This window comes from Triplophysa dalaica, chromosome 3, assembly GCF_015846415.1.
Source record: "Triplophysa dalaica isolate WHDGS20190420 chromosome 3, ASM1584641v1, whole genome shotgun sequence".
In the NCBI taxonomy this organism is placed as follows: Eukaryota; Metazoa; Chordata; class Actinopteri; order Cypriniformes; family Nemacheilidae; genus Triplophysa; species Triplophysa dalaica.
The window spans coordinates 17,246,403-17,261,487 of record NC_079544.1 but is presented as its reverse complement, the minus strand read 5'-3'; the positions used below and the strand labels follow the sequence as shown (position 1 = coordinate 17,261,487).

At 38.0% G+C, this 15,085-nt stretch overlaps 1 protein-coding gene across 2 annotated transcripts; it reads left to right on the top strand.

Annotated features, from left to right (window-relative positions):
• The first annotated feature begins 722 nt into the window (after positions 1-722).
• Positions 723-14,480, top strand: copb2 (COPI coat complex subunit beta 2). Of its 2 annotated transcripts, XM_056742916.1 has the most exons (25): positions 723-846; positions 1,675-1,883; positions 2,041-2,219; positions 2,574-2,675; positions 6,938-7,075; positions 7,164-7,250; positions 7,348-7,474; positions 8,864-9,012; positions 9,102-9,248; positions 9,336-9,435; positions 9,559-9,701; positions 9,788-9,987; positions 10,081-10,191; positions 10,284-10,372; positions 10,638-10,744; positions 10,868-11,011; positions 11,128-11,258; positions 11,394-11,601; positions 11,753-11,863; positions 12,133-12,347; positions 12,714-12,806; positions 13,036-13,219; positions 13,411-13,485; positions 13,779-13,946; positions 14,080-14,480. In XM_056742916.1, exons 2-25 carry the CDS (start codon positions 1,811-1,813, stop codon positions 14,173-14,175), a joined length of 3,177 nt encoding a protein of 1,058 aa, XP_056598894.1. In that variant the 5' UTR covers positions 723-846; positions 1,675-1,810; the 3' UTR covers positions 14,176-14,480. The 2 variants fall into 2 exon arrangements, with proteins under 2 accessions (XP_056598894.1, XP_056598895.1); XM_056742917.1 differs by lacking the exons at positions 723-846; positions 1,675-1,883; positions 2,041-2,219; positions 2,574-2,675 and adding an exon at positions 5,427-5,584.
• Positions 14,481-15,085: the final 605 nt, after the last annotated feature.

Below are 15,085 nucleotides of genomic sequence, written 5' to 3'. Positions count from 1 at the left end.
AGAGCTTCAGATAAGTTCAGAAGATCCAGAGCTTCAATCCTACCTAAAAAATGAGACATGCACATGTAAGTTTAACCCACCTCACTCTTCTCACATGGGAGGGGTGTGGGAAAGAATGATTGGAGTGTTGCGACGAATTTTGGACGTTATGCTGCAGAAAGTTCACTCTCCAAATCTGACTCATAAAGTACTTGTGACGCTTATGGCAGAGGTATCAGCCATAATGAATGGTCGTCCATTAGTACCTGTGTCATCCGATCCTCAGCAACCCGACTTGTTGACTCCAAGTGCCCTTCTCACTCAGAAAATCTGTCCCATCTCTATTCCTCCTGGAGGCTTTGATCCTAAGGACTTGTACCGTAAACAATGGAAACAGGTGCCAAGTCTGGCTAACTCATTCTGGAAATGTTGGCGAGAAGAGTATCTCGCTACCCTTCAACCAAGAAGGAAATGGCAAGCAGATCAACCAAATTTAGCCATTGGTGACGTTGTTCTCCTAAAGTAAAAAAGAAACAAATGGCCTACCGGACTTATTGTGGACACATATCCTGGTAGAGATAAAGAGTACGCAAAGTATGTGTTCGAATAATTAAAGAAGGAATTGCTAAGGTGTACACAAGACCTATTACAGAAATTGTGTTGTTAGTTAATAGTGTTATAGCAGTATACCAGGCGGGGAGTGTGCTGCCTTCTTGTGGGAAGAGTTATTTGTGTTTGCATTTCTTGTGTTTTGTCCACGCAGAGTTTCCATAGGGCAGTTACTTTTCTATCGGTCCCACAGCATGTCAAACTACAGAGTGTTTGAGTCTCTAAACTTCTATTTTGGTCCCTAAAAAATATCTGTCTGTGAGTATTTGTTTGATAGTAATCTTAAATTCATGCTGATACCAAATTTAGTTATTTTCTATTCGTAATTTGTAAGGAAAAATGTGGCTAGTACTGTTAGCAAACCTTTGACATTTTCCATGTATTTTAGCATAGTGCTAATCGTGTTTTGAGGGGTTGGGTAATTCTAAGCTGCTTATGTTATATTTGCATTGTCTATTAACCCTATTGAGCTTTTAATATGCATTCTCTTTGTTTCTGTATGTTACAGTTTTACAGTCCTTCAGTAAAACACACCAAACAAGATGCTTCCTGGTTTCTTTATTGGAGAATGTTAGCTATCTGTAAAGCTAGTTCACCCACACTAGTAAAGGCAGAATATCATTCATACCAAATACCTGGTCATTCACCAAAATACATTATAGAGTGTGCAAGATCTGTTCTGGTTTGGAGTTACTTTGCAGCACAATATAGAGGTTTCAGTATTTTCAAATATAGATACGAAAACATGTGGGTATGAAGGATGGAAGGAAGGAAGGAGAGAGAAAGGGAGAGAGAGAATTGTTTACTTCACCAAAATGTGTTTTGCCATTCTGATTCGATTAATACTGAAGTGTTTATGGTGAAGTTTTGAATAGATTAAACAACAGGTGCAAAAATCTTTTTCTGAGATCAGTTTTTCTTATTGTAGTCAATTGATTCTACCACAAAATAAATCTGAGAGGACATAATAACCAATTTGCATGTGTAGTATGATTGCTTAAACAGATGTTTTTGCCCTTACTGTAGTCCAGCTTCCTTTGTTTACATATTGTTTGCCGATTCTTAATCCGTCTCATGTCCCAATAGGTCAGAGAGCTCTCTTATCAGTTTCTGCCCTTTCCCCTCATTGTGAATGGGCAGTAAAGTATAAAACCTTCTGTGCATATTCCTCTCTGGACCTGGCAACACAGCTCGAAAGCACATCAGAGCACATCGCATAGTCATGCCTGCAGACTTCAATGGAAGGTGGGAGCTGGAGTCAAGTGAAAATTTGGAGGATTATCTTAAAGCACTGGGTAAGCAAGTTAGCCATACATCTGAGTAGACTCTTTTGACTTTTCTAAATCCGATAGATTGAAAAAATATTTTCAAATTTGAAAAACAAGGTAATATAAATGTTATACTTTTTGTGGTTTTTACTGGATCATCAAGTCAATATATTCTCCGTCACAGAGATTGCCTTTGCCATCCGCAAAATTGCTATCCACCTCAGGCCAGCAAAAATCTTTTCACAGGATGGAAACAACTTTGTGATAAAGACTCAGAGCACCTTTAAGTCCTTTGAGCTGTCCTTTACTGTTGGAGTTGAAAAAGAAGAAATTACTGAGGGATTTGACAACCGGGTGATAAAGGTTTGTTGACAAAGGATTTAGGAATATTTTCTATTATTTTATAACCTGCAGTTATCACAGCCTTGGCCGCTCAGACATAATCTCAGTCAGTTTGTTTAGTGATGAACTTACGGTCAAACAAACAAAATAAGACTTCACCCAGAGGGGCAAAAAACATTCAGTCTCTTTTGTGTTGATTTTTTGTTTGCTTTTCTTTTTCTTCTTAATAATTCATTGGAATATGTGTTAAACAGAACTGCATAAAAGGAAGTAAATTCAAATAATGGAGTTAAGATGGAAAATTGGATAATTCTCATTAGAAAAAAGAAAACGAAGGCAAATCCAGATGCTGACGATGATTTGGCATGTTCACAGACTCTGGTTACCTGGGAAGGGGACAAACTGGTGGCAATACAGAAAGGTGAGAAGGCAAATCGTGGATGGAAACACTGGATAGAAGGAGACAAGCTTTACATGGTGAGCATCCATGTAATTTTACAATAATAAACAGCTCAACATTCGATTCAACATCATTAAATGTATTGAAACTCAAAATAGCCTAGTTGTTATTATTTTTTGGGTATAACGTATAACAATTTAGGGATAAATGTATGCCAACTATTTTATTATCCCTTTATAAGTATGCTTTGCACTCACAAGTGATAACCTTTTGACATCATTATCACTGCATTTGTAGGAGCTGACATGTGAGGATGCGGTGTGCTATCAAGTGTACAAAAGAAAAGAGTAGACATGTTAATTTGTTATGTGATTCACAGTTACGTTTATTTTGCTGTGGTTCACAAGTCTATCAAAGTTAAAGGTAGGGAGATGAACTGACAATGTGTGACTTTCAACAAGTCTGTATGTTTTTGTCTCAATAAAGATAAGAAATATGGGTGTCACTTTTCTGTGTGTGTTGAAGTGACAAATATAATAGTTTCTCTTTCTAGCTCTTTCATACACATACAGTGAAGGGCTCGCATTAAGCAGTGTCATGTGGTTGTCCTTCGAACAAGTACATTTGTCATTCACTTGTCTGAGTACAAAAATTACTTGTCCAAAGATGAAAAATTATTATTTTGGATTTAGATTGGTCAAGTTTGCTTCTAAGCATTTTAACTAGTGTCCGCTTTGGCCGCCTGACTTTGGTTACAGGCCTACTGTCCGTGATTGCTATAAAACAAAGGCAAGCAGTAATTATTATTAGTGTTAAGGCTGTAGGTTAACTTTTTTGAACATAGCACTGGTGCTAGAGAGGTTTAAAGTTTGGCAGCACAGGCAGAAATGTGCAAGTGTAGTTCATTATGAAAAGGCAGATAACCGACAAAAGACATTAATGTTACATACAGATGGATAAATAAGGGCCACATCATTTTTAGATCACCTAAATTTGTTCTGTGTTTTTCATTTTTTACTAACAATAGTGGTATATTTGTCCACATAAATTACTGTAGTATACTATAGTATTTACTAAAGTAAACTGCAGTAAAATTCATATTCATTGTTTTTTAACTTTACTATAGTATACAGGGTTCATCAATTTACTACATTGGCACTTCAATTTGCAATAGCAAATACTATAGTACACTACAGTATTTTTGTCAGAGTGTTTACTTTAACGGGACTTTTATTTTGACGGGTCTTCTGGAAGACGCTTGTTTGCAAGTAGCTTAACTCAAACAATAAAACGATCGTAAAATAAGCTCTCAGAGGAACTCTGTAGATAAAGTTCATGTGTTCATATCCTCATATAGTGCAAACGCAGATAAATCCTCGACCATCACTCGTGTTGTATGTAGTGGTGGCGAGATGAAGCCCCATGAACCATTAAAGCTTTTCAGCCAAAAGAGTTCATTTATCGAGGCTTCATTTGCTCACAATACCACCTGGTGGCCAAAGAGTGTAAAACAATCAGATACATTACAGATGTGCTTGATGTGGTCTGTGACACTTTATTTTTCGATTGTTGATGCTTAGAGATAACGGTGAAGAAAAAAATGCAACATATACTAATCAATTTAAATGAATATAATGTGTATTTTCTGGTGGTATAATGATTGTATAACATAACTGTGTAATAAACGTGAAATGAATGGGAAATCAAATGTGTGTAAATCAATTATTTGGTCATAATAGGCAGAAGGGTCCGTATTATTTTTCTAAAACTGGAAACTGTCTGGGCTTAACTTGGCAGAGGGCAGTGGATGTGCTTGTGTAACTTGATTTATATGACTGTCAAATTATCGCGGAAGATTCGAACCGCTTGCTGAAAAAAACTTAATTTTTGTGATTGGATGGCCTGCCACAGAGCCCCGGATTAACAACTTCAAAGAAACGTTTCTCAGTATTTATATTTTTATCACTCTCAGATTCCTGAGTTTTAAACGGTTGTATCTCAGCCGGATATTGTCATACATCAATTTAAAACTTATTTATTCACCAAAAATCTGAATTTGGACAAATTTAGCCATAAGACAGGTTTCGTTGTCCAGGGTCACATATTCTTATTATTCTACATACTGTATATGTCGCACATTTTATGTTAAAGTTTCAAGTAAAATTCTCTCTCACTTGTCCATACAAAACTTTCACTTGTCCCGTACTAGCGTTAATGTCGAGCACTGAAAACACAGAGTATCATTAACACAATATATCACGCAACAAGTTTGTTGACCTCTGGATTAGTACATGTGACCCCCTCACAAGATGATTAAATATTTAAATAAAGATACAGAAACATGTCATACACATATTCACTTTTCTACGTTTTAAAGATATTTAAATAACTTGTATCAATACATTAAAATAAGTAAGTTAAATCGTGGAATTATACAGCGTTATATTTATTAGAATATGGATTTGTGAAGAACTGCTTAAGATTCAATGAGGTCCATAACCAGGGCTATTAATAAAAACAAGACATTGCTTTTAGTGTCTAGTAAATAATATTTAAATGCACTAACTAATGTTAGTACCTATTAACCTAACTTAATTATTTTACACTATAGTGTTTAAATACACATATTTTACGTTATTGAGTAATAACATTATACAATTGAGGGCCATTATTTTTTTTTACTCACTGTATTGTCATTGGGTTCAACAACACATGTGTAGTAGGGATAAGGTCGAGACGACAGCGCAAACGCTTCATCACACAGCCTCCCCTTCTATACCGAGTGCTACCGAAACTACCCGAAATCTTCCGAACTCATCCGAGTGTCACGTCGACGTTTCCAACGTCGTGCGCACGGCTTTGAGGAAGTTCCACGTCACATTTGCCTGCCGAGCATACAACTCCTGCCGAAAAACACGTCAGGCTAACGGCGGATGGTATAAATTATCACAGCTGAAGGAGACCGAAACCTGTAAACGTAAACATGGTAAGTGTTGTTTCTGCATCTATGCTTTATGTAGTAACATCGCTGTTTCGCAGATTAAGATGCAAATATGCTTCAGTAACGTTAGCTAGCTCTGTTAGCCTTGGCAGGCCCGTACAGTGGCCACATAGACAACTCAGTCTATGAGTGATTCAGGCATTCTGTGTATTATTAAGTCATTTCACTGTTTTATTATATATTGTGATGCTGCTTGCAGTTTAACATTGGTTATACATTGATCGTTTATTCAATGTTGTTGCATTTAAGTGATGTGCTGGCTAACAGCTGATAATATAACTGCGATTCAACATGATCAGAAGCTTGAAATGTGAAGCTGTTGTTACTAGACTGACTAGTTAACAAACAAAAGCATTTATAAAAAATCCCAAATAAAAATGCCTGATGAATAACAAAACGTCTGTTTTCTGTGATCTTCAAATATTGAGTTCTTGTATCCGTGTCACTGTTGTGCAGGAGTGTTCGTGTTGGACACATTACTTCAAAAAAAGTTATTAGTTATAGTTAATAGTAACTTCAGTTAGTAACGGAGTTACATCAACATTAAAGTAATTCATTACCAGGGAATGTAACTGTTGCGTTACCTTTTACAAAATGTTCAAATAACTTGGATGCCCCCCAATATTACATATGTTGAATAAATGAAATAGAAACATTATTAGTGTAGATTATGTACATTAATTTAACACTATGTTAATGTTGCTGTGGGTCAATGTGAGAGACACCTATTAAATTCAATATTTTTTAAACCAAATTCAATATATTTTTATTGTAAATATTATCATTACTATACTGGAACAATTAAACACAATAGAATTGTTCATAACTTTGAATATTTATTGCACAGACCACAACTGGCCAATAAGTTTAAAAATAAATTATGCTTCTAAAGACATGTACCAACTTCACAACCGCAAGATATACTGAACTGTACTACTTATTACAACCGTAAACAAGAAGTGCTCTTACTGTTTTGACTGCTTTCCAGTATGATAGCGCAATGCTAGTTTGTGCGTACTTGAGAACGAGAATGCATTCTAGGAGACAGAATATTTAATTACTCGCAGTTGGGGAGGTCACGATTATGACATTTGACAGACGATTAATTGTATAATAAATCATTGATATTATGAATATTAATTGTCTGTTTTATGGCTTTGGCGATTAATTTCCTAGCCATGGTGTGCGACTGTGTTTGTGTGTGAAAACCTGTTGCGTTAATAACTCAGTTTATTTATAACGCCGTTATTCCCATCACTGCTGTTGTGTAACAGAATAGTGGTCTGATAGTGGATATAATGTCTCATCTAAAGCTTTTTTTGTTTCTTTTTTTTCTAGCCTCTTAGGCTGGACATCAAACGCAAGCTCACGGCTCGATCTGACCGTGTCAAAAGCGTAGACCTTCACCCGACCGAGCCATGGATGCTAGCCAGTCTGTACAACGGCAGCGTTTGTGTCTGGAACCATGAAACACAAGTTAGTATTGCAATTGATGTGTTTAATATATACCCAGATTATCTTGTACTGTTAAAAGGAATAATACTGTTTCACCTTCCTTTGACAGACCCTGGTTAAAACATTTGAAGTCTGTGACCTACCCGTAAGGGCCTCCAAATTTGTTGCCAGAAAAAACTGGGTCATAACTGGTGCAGTAAGTATAAATATAAGTTATAAGTATACACGTTTTGCACTTGTATTCGTAGCACATTTACGGTGTGCTTAATATATTTTCTCTCTTTTTTCTTCAGGATGACATGCAGATTCGTGTTTTCAACTATAACACACTAGAGCGAGTGCACATGTTTGAAGCCCACTCGGATTACATTCGTTGCATCGCTGTGCACCCCACCCAGCCCTACATCCTCACAAGCAGCGGTAAGGACAGACTCAGACAAATAATCTGTTAAAACTGCCTTTTCCAACTTGTGTATATTCATCAAAGCTGTAAAGGTACAGTTTGTAAGAGTTTTGCAGTAAAATATCCAAAAACGACAAGGCCAATGTTACATATTTTTATGAGTACTTACAACCTCTCTCAAAAGTCTCAAATGTTCCAGGGCAGGACCAGGGCAGTTTAGTCGCCTGTCAATGGCGTCTTTCCGCTTTACCCTTTGTTACCGCCTTTACTGACGTAGCAACTGCGTGACACTGTTGTAGATAGATGCGGAAGTAGTTTGTACCATCAGTCCGTCTAGCATTATTGCAAATGATGTAAGTACGTTCAAAATAACTTTTAATATGATTGATTTGAACATTTAAAACTACGCAGTGTTATCAAACCATTGAATTGGACAATTACTGTATCATCTATTACTTACAGTTTAGTTATAAACCTTTCGGGTCTAATTCATTTAATGAAATAAAATGATTTCATCAAACGCAACATTTATAAAACTTTATTACTTTACTGCTAACGTGATTTCGTCCTTCCCGTCTGGTTGCTGTGTCAGCGAAACCATCAGCGGTGGAGTTGAAGACAACATATCCTGTCATTCCACACTTCTACACTACGTCATCAAGCTATGCGATTGTGGTTGTTTTGAGCATGTGCCCTCTAGTGGTGATTTCTACAAACTGTACCTTTACTGTTATCATATATATTTTATGTGCACATGCTAAATACTGGCTCATTGGATTAGAGGTCTGCACTCGCAGGACCCAATACGGATTATTGCGGTACGCGATTAAATTTTTTGGATAAAAGACTGTAGCGGTAGGAAACTCTGGGAGTCTTTGGACGGGTGCCCACTCCGGGGGGTCTACCTGACCACGTGTAGAGCCTGATCTGAGGACTGTGTTATGTTTGTGCTCTGCGCGTGCACCAGTTCTTACTTCGTTTTAAATTTAATTTGCACACGTCAGCTCCCAGACAGAGCGGGAGGGTCGCCGATTGCACCTTAGAGAAGAGAGAGAGAGCGGTCATGGGGAGACGGTCTTCATGACATTTTTTGCATGAATGTTAAATAGTTTGGTTAAAACGGCAATGGGTTTTATTCATTCATATTTTCCTTATAGTGTGAGTGAAAAATGTGATATCTGGAAACGTGATCTAAATTTAGCAGTATCCGTCGGGTCTAAAAAAAAATCAACAGGAGCGGGTCGGTGCAGATTAAACTTTAGCCGGCGGGAGCGGGACGAAAAAACAGTCCCGCGCAGACCTCTACATTGGATCTTGGGGAAAACTGTCCACTCTTTAAAATTTTGTTCTGGACACCATGATTTTTTGTGATGGCCCTATCATGTGTGTTTTCATGTGTTGTTCAGATGACATGTTGATAAAGCTTTGGGACTGGGAGAAGAAGTGGTCCTGTAGTCAGGTGTTTGAGGGCCACACACACTACGTCATGCAGATTGTCATCAACCCCAAAGACAATAACCAATTTGCAAGTGCATCGCTGGACAGAACCATCAAGGTATTTGGGGGATTCTCTGTTTTATGTTTATGTGGTTTGAAAGCGCTTTACACATCTTGCATAATACATTCTCCTGTGTTGTGTTTCAGGTTTGGCAGCTGGGCTCCTCCTCTCCTAACTTCACTCTGGAAGGTCATGATAAGGGAGTGAACTGCATTGATTATTACAGCGGAGGAGATAAACCGTACCTCATATCTGGAGCTGATGATAGACTGGTCAAGATTTGGGACTATCAGGTATATCCTGGTTGACTGGCAGGTTTTCACCATCCATTTGCTTTCACCATCCATTTTCCTCACATTCTCTGTACTTCTTGCTTATAGAATAAGACATGCGTGCAAACTCTCGAGGGTCACGCTCAGAATGTTTCCTGTGTGAACTTCCACCCAGAGCTGCCAATCATTATCACTGGATCAGAGGATGGTGAGTATACATGTACACACAAACATGATGATAACATTTGTTTTTCATTACAAACCTCAATTCATGAGGACTGATGTTTGAGTTTCTCAGTCTTCCAGCTTTAATTTTTGTTTTGGGATTCAGGAACCGTTCGTATCTGGCACTCCAGCACTTACCGTTTAGAAAGCACTCTGAACTACGGTATGGAGCGGGTGTGGTGTGTGTCTGGTCTGCGTGGCTCCAACAGTGTGGCTTTAGGCTACGATGAAGGCAGCATTATTATCAAGGTACCGTTATTGCCAGTTGTTGACGTTGCATGCCCTGCGCTAATAATCAGAACATGTATTTATCTGTGATGGTCATTGTTTCGTAGCTCGGCCGTGAGGAACCCGCCATGTCAATGGACACCAGTGGAAAGATTATTTGGGCCAAGCATTCAGAAGTTCAGCAGGCTAATCTCAAAGCCATGGGAGATGCTGAGATCAAGGATGGCGAGAGACTGGCGCTGGCTGTGAAGGACATGGGCAGCTGTGAGATCTATCCTCAGACTATCCAGCACAATCCGAACGGCAGGTAAGACCATCTCTATCATATGATGACTAAGATAATTTTTTCTTGACTCATCCAAATATTCAATGTCCTTAATCTTGTGCTTGTCACGATTAGGTTTGTGGTGGTGTGTGGAGATGGAGAATATATTATCTACACAGCCATGGCTCTAAGGAACAAGAGCTTTGGATCTGCTCAGGAATTTGTTTGGGCCCATGATTCATCCGAGTAAGTCTTCGTAGTATCTGTTCAGAGTATTTGAATATATTAAAGACATCTGTGACCAGACTAGATTAAATATATATTTTATTGATTGATAGGTATGCGATTCGTGAAAGCAGCAGTGTGGTGAAGATCTTCAAAAACTTTAAAGAGAAAAAATCTTTTAAGCCAGACTTTGGAGCAGAAGGTACACAGTTTTTCATTGAATGATGGATATGTACTGTAGGTCTGGTTTCAGGCTGCAATTCTTTATGCAAATATTATATGTGAATCAAATATCACGGGTGTTCAGAAAATGTGCATGCCTTGTTTGTCTTATGTAGAATGCATGCTAAAATAAATCAATTTCATGCTGAATGTAATATGTAAGTGTGGTAGCATGCAACATTAAACAGCTTTATAATGAGTTTAAGGTGTGTTTCCACATGTTCCATGTTCTTCTGTGTTTCTAGGTATCTATGGGGGTTTCCTGCTGGGTGTACGGTCAGTTAATGGCTTGGCTTTCTATGACTGGGACACCACAGAGCTGATTCGTCGTATTGAGATTCAGCCCAAGCACGTGAGTATTTACTTTTTCTTTACTATCATATAGTATATACTTGCGTTACGTAACTGCTTGAGTGCTTGTGAATTCTATAAGATGTGGCAATGTCTAAACTTATTTGATGCCTCTTTTACTTAGATTTTCTGGTCAGACTCTGGAGAGCTGGCGTGTATTGCCACAGAGGAATCCTTCTTCATCCTGCGCTATCTGTCAGAGAAAGTGGCCGCATCTCAGGAGTCAAATGAGGGAGTTACTGAAGACGGTATCGAAGACGCTTTTGAGGTCAGCATACCTTGGTGTTAAAAATGTACATTTCTTCAAAAGCATAAATTCAATACACACACAGTCAAATAAAGACCTGAGCTTATAGTATTTTGTGGTGGTGGTGGTGTGTGCAGGTCCTTGGAGAGATTCAGGAGGTGGTGAAGACCGGCCTGTGGGTGGGAGACTGTTTCATCTACACCAGCTCAGTCAACCGACTTAACTACTTTGTCGGAGGAGAGATTGTCACCATTGCTCATCTGGATAGGTAGAAACAAAAATTATTTCAAAGTTTTACGTGTTTTTGATACATACAGTGGGGTCTAAAAGTGTCTTCACTCAAATATGTGATTTCTTTCGCTTGGAGTTAATGAATAGTCTAACAGTGCTTTGCTTTCCATAGAACCATGTACCTGCTGGGATACATTCCTAAGGATGACCGTCTGTATCTGGGTGATAAGGAGCTGAACATTGTCAGTTTCTCTCTGCTGGTGTCTGTTCTGGAGTACCAGACAGCAGTCATGCGCAGAGATTTTGGTATGGCCGACAAGGTGCTTCCAACCATCCCTAAGGAACAGAGGACCAGGGTTGCACACTTCTTGGAAAAACAGGTTAGACTTTGTGTTCGAAGTGAGAATCTTTTCTTTGCAAAAAGCAGTGAAAGCTGTTGTGCTAACATAATAATAACAAAAAAGTAAGCAATAAACAAAAATACTGCAAAAAAACGCTTGCACATTTGCCAAAAACTGTCTGTCTCCGCAGGGTTTCAAGCAGCAGGCTCTGGCTGTGTCTACCGATCCAGAGCACAGGTTCGAGTTGTCGCTACAGTTGGGAGAACTGAAGATCGCCTACCAGCTAGCTGTAGAAGCTGAGGTTTGGTATTCTAAATTATAATGCAGGAGCATACACAATAATGGTGGTACCAGCTCCACCTACTGGTGACCAAATAAATAAACTACTTCACGCCCAATGCCATAAAAACAAAATTAGATGTAATTGCAAAATCGCTTCTTACTGTAAATGGTACTGTAAATGGTTTTACTGAAATGCCCTACTTTTTGTCCTACTTCTTTGTTTAATGCAGGTAAGATTGTGCATGGTAGAGTCAGGTTGTTCTAATGAAACTTCCTAATCTTTTGTAGTCGGAACAGAAGTGGAAGCAGTTGGCAGAGTTGGCCATCAGTAAGTGCCAGTTTGGTTTGGCACAGGAGTGCCTCCATCACGCCCAGGACTATGGAGGACTGCTACTGCTGGCCACTGCATCTGGCAACGCTTCTATGGTTGCCAAGCTTGCAGAGGGTGCCGAGCGTGACGGCAAAAATAATGTCGCCTTTATGACCTACTTCCTGCAGGGAAAGTAAGTATCAGGAGACAAAAATATGTGTGTTGACTAAGCACAGATTATTTTGTCTTCTTTATCTTTCTACACTGTTAAAGGAATAATTAGGCTTTTTATTTATCTTGGTTACTTTCATGTTGTTCCACTGCGAATGGATCACATAGTCAGATATTTGAATTGAACAAATGATTATTTTGATACATCTCTCTTAAAAAAAATAGGTTGATTGAATTAAACATAATGTCATTATTTGCTTTATGAATTGTTTAAATTGTTCAAAGACTAAACTATTCCTTAATAAGTGGTGTTAGAATGTTTCATGTAGAGAATGCTATTTTGAATATATTAGTATTGCTTGAGTTTATTTTTGTCTTCTGTACCTAGACTGGACAACTGTTTGGAGCTACTGATCAAGACCAATCGTTTGCCAGAAGCAGCCTTTCTGGCCCGCACATATTTGCCCAGCCAAGTTTCCAGGTCTGCAATCATATTCACATTGTAGAGGAAATTATATTTATTAATAGTGTGAGAAGTATAAATAAATGTGTAATACCAGAATGACCTACTAAAAATGTGTTTGCCTATGTTCAGAACGTTCCACTAAACTACGTACAAAAACAGTCTTTTTTTAATTTATTGCAGAGATAACGTTTGAGTCGATGAAATGCTGTGTTTTCACGGTTCTTTTCTGTGTATTTTATAATAGGGTAGTGAAGCTGTGGAGAGAGAGCTTGTCTAAGGTCAATCAGAAAGCGGCTGAGTCTCTGGCAGACCCTACCGAATATGAAAATCTATTCCCGGGCCTGAGAGAGGCCTTTACTGCAGAGCAGTACCTGAGAGAGACCAGCCTCGGGCAAACCAGACCTGCCTCTGATTACCCACTGGTCACAGTAAGCAAGCAGCTCTTAAATTCCTGCACCTTTACTTCTAAGCTCTATTATATAAAAATTGTTACTTGCCTGTAACTTCTATGAAGGTTTTTGTATCAATTTAATACAGTCAGATATATCTTAATTACAGCCAGTGGCATCGACATCATTTTTTCTGAATGACCTCGTATCTGTCTTTTCTCCTTCTATAGCCCAATGAAGAGAGAAATGTCCTGGAAGAAGCCAGTGGGTATGAACCCAAAGGTGTATTCCCCACTCCCCCACAGGTTGGCCTCTCACACAAACACACATTGTTTTATTCCTTTAATTTATGATCTAGTCTTTGAAAACTGGGCTAATTTCTCAAAATCTAATAGATTTTTACCAAGCATAAAAGGAACAATTGATAACAAAATTTAAATCTTGTCCTTAAACAGTTTATATTGAAGATATTAAGATAATGTTTACAAAGAATTAGCTGGATGATTTCAAGTAATAAAAAGCTGTGAATCACAAAAAAATTACATCGGCTGGAAAAAATCTTTATTAACTGAGGAAAGTGCTTGTGTTTGTCCAATAGGTGAAGGATGCAGATGAAGCATCAGAGGAAGTGGAAGAGGGTGTTTTAGCCCCCTTGGTGGCAGCTATCGCCGCTTTACCTTTAGTGAGCCCTACAGAAGCCAAGCCCTCTCAGACAGTTGAAAAGGAGGAGGATAAACCTACAGAGGCTTCGGCAGCGGATCAGAAGGTATTTATACTAAGGGTGAAACAGTGAATGCAGTCGAAGAAACAGTATACTTTTAGTGAAACAGTGTTTATTTCATGATTGATAAAACTTTGTTTCGATAAAACTTTGTTTTGATAAAAACTTTTATCTTCAGGTTATTGATGAACTGGAGGATGATTTGGATAACATGGAGCTTGATGATATCGATACCACAGACGTTAATCTTGACGATGACTTCTTAGATGACTAACCCCGAAGCACAGAAGCATTGAGTTTATTTAAGCGACCAAACAGTTTTTTTTGTATGTTTGTTAGTCCTATTGAGGTGAAGGCAGAGTCTAAAACAGGATGGACTGGGCAGAACATGAATACGTCTTTTACCACGTAACACGAATGGCAAGAGGAGAATGTGCTGTTGGTTTTGAACTTTTATACTTCATTCTGGACCTTCAATTTACGTTTTACCCGTACATAAAAGTATGCATTGATTATTTTGTTTTACCATGGTAAATCATGGTGTCATTATTCATAATAAAGATAATTATGCTTACAGCACGTGGCCTGTAACTTACTCGCTTTTTTGTAACTAGTTTTTCATTTTATTATGTTATTATTTGAATTTAATAATATTTTATGAATAAAAACATGTGCACATCATAGTAAAAAACAAACACTAATAAGCAGTTAGAGAAGAAACTGACATTTGATTTGAACTACATTTTTGCTTGAACTTCCTAATCAAGTATCATTATAATGCTGATGCTGTAATGAGTGAAACATTTCAGCCAATGGCTTAAGTCCTGTGCATCATTTAAGACTTCATCATCTTTGACTCTGCAAATAAAGTAATGTTATCAATTATTATTATGATGTAGACCACATGTCACACATTTACTGACCACACAGGCTTCATATTTATATCACTGTAGCCTGTTAGTTTTTAAAGCCTTATTCCACCACAAAGATGAGTGAACTTTTCATTACAATATACCAATTGTATTGCTTTTATAGTTGTGTCAAGTTGCCTATTGTATTTATTAAATATATGGTGGCTTTCTTGAGAGTTAAAAGACTTATATGTAATGTATAGCCGCATCTAGTGGTGAGGTTGTGAATTGCAACCAACGGCTCACTCCACCCCTACTTTTCGAAGCATTACA

Bases quoted from the DNA above. Each gene is read 5' to 3' on its own strand.
- copb2 (XM_056742916.1), top strand. From the start codon at position 1,811: ATGCCTGCAGACTTCAATGGAAGGTGGGAGCTGGAGTCAAGTGAAAAT. The intron at 9,249-9,335 runs GTATATCCTGGT...TCTTGCTTATAG, and splicing joins TCAAGATTTGGGACTATCAG to AATAAGACATGCGTGCAAAC. The intron at 11,602-11,752 runs GTTAGACTTTGT...CTGTCTCCGCAG, and splicing joins CACACTTCTTGGAAAAACAG to GGTTTCAAGCAGCAGGCTCT.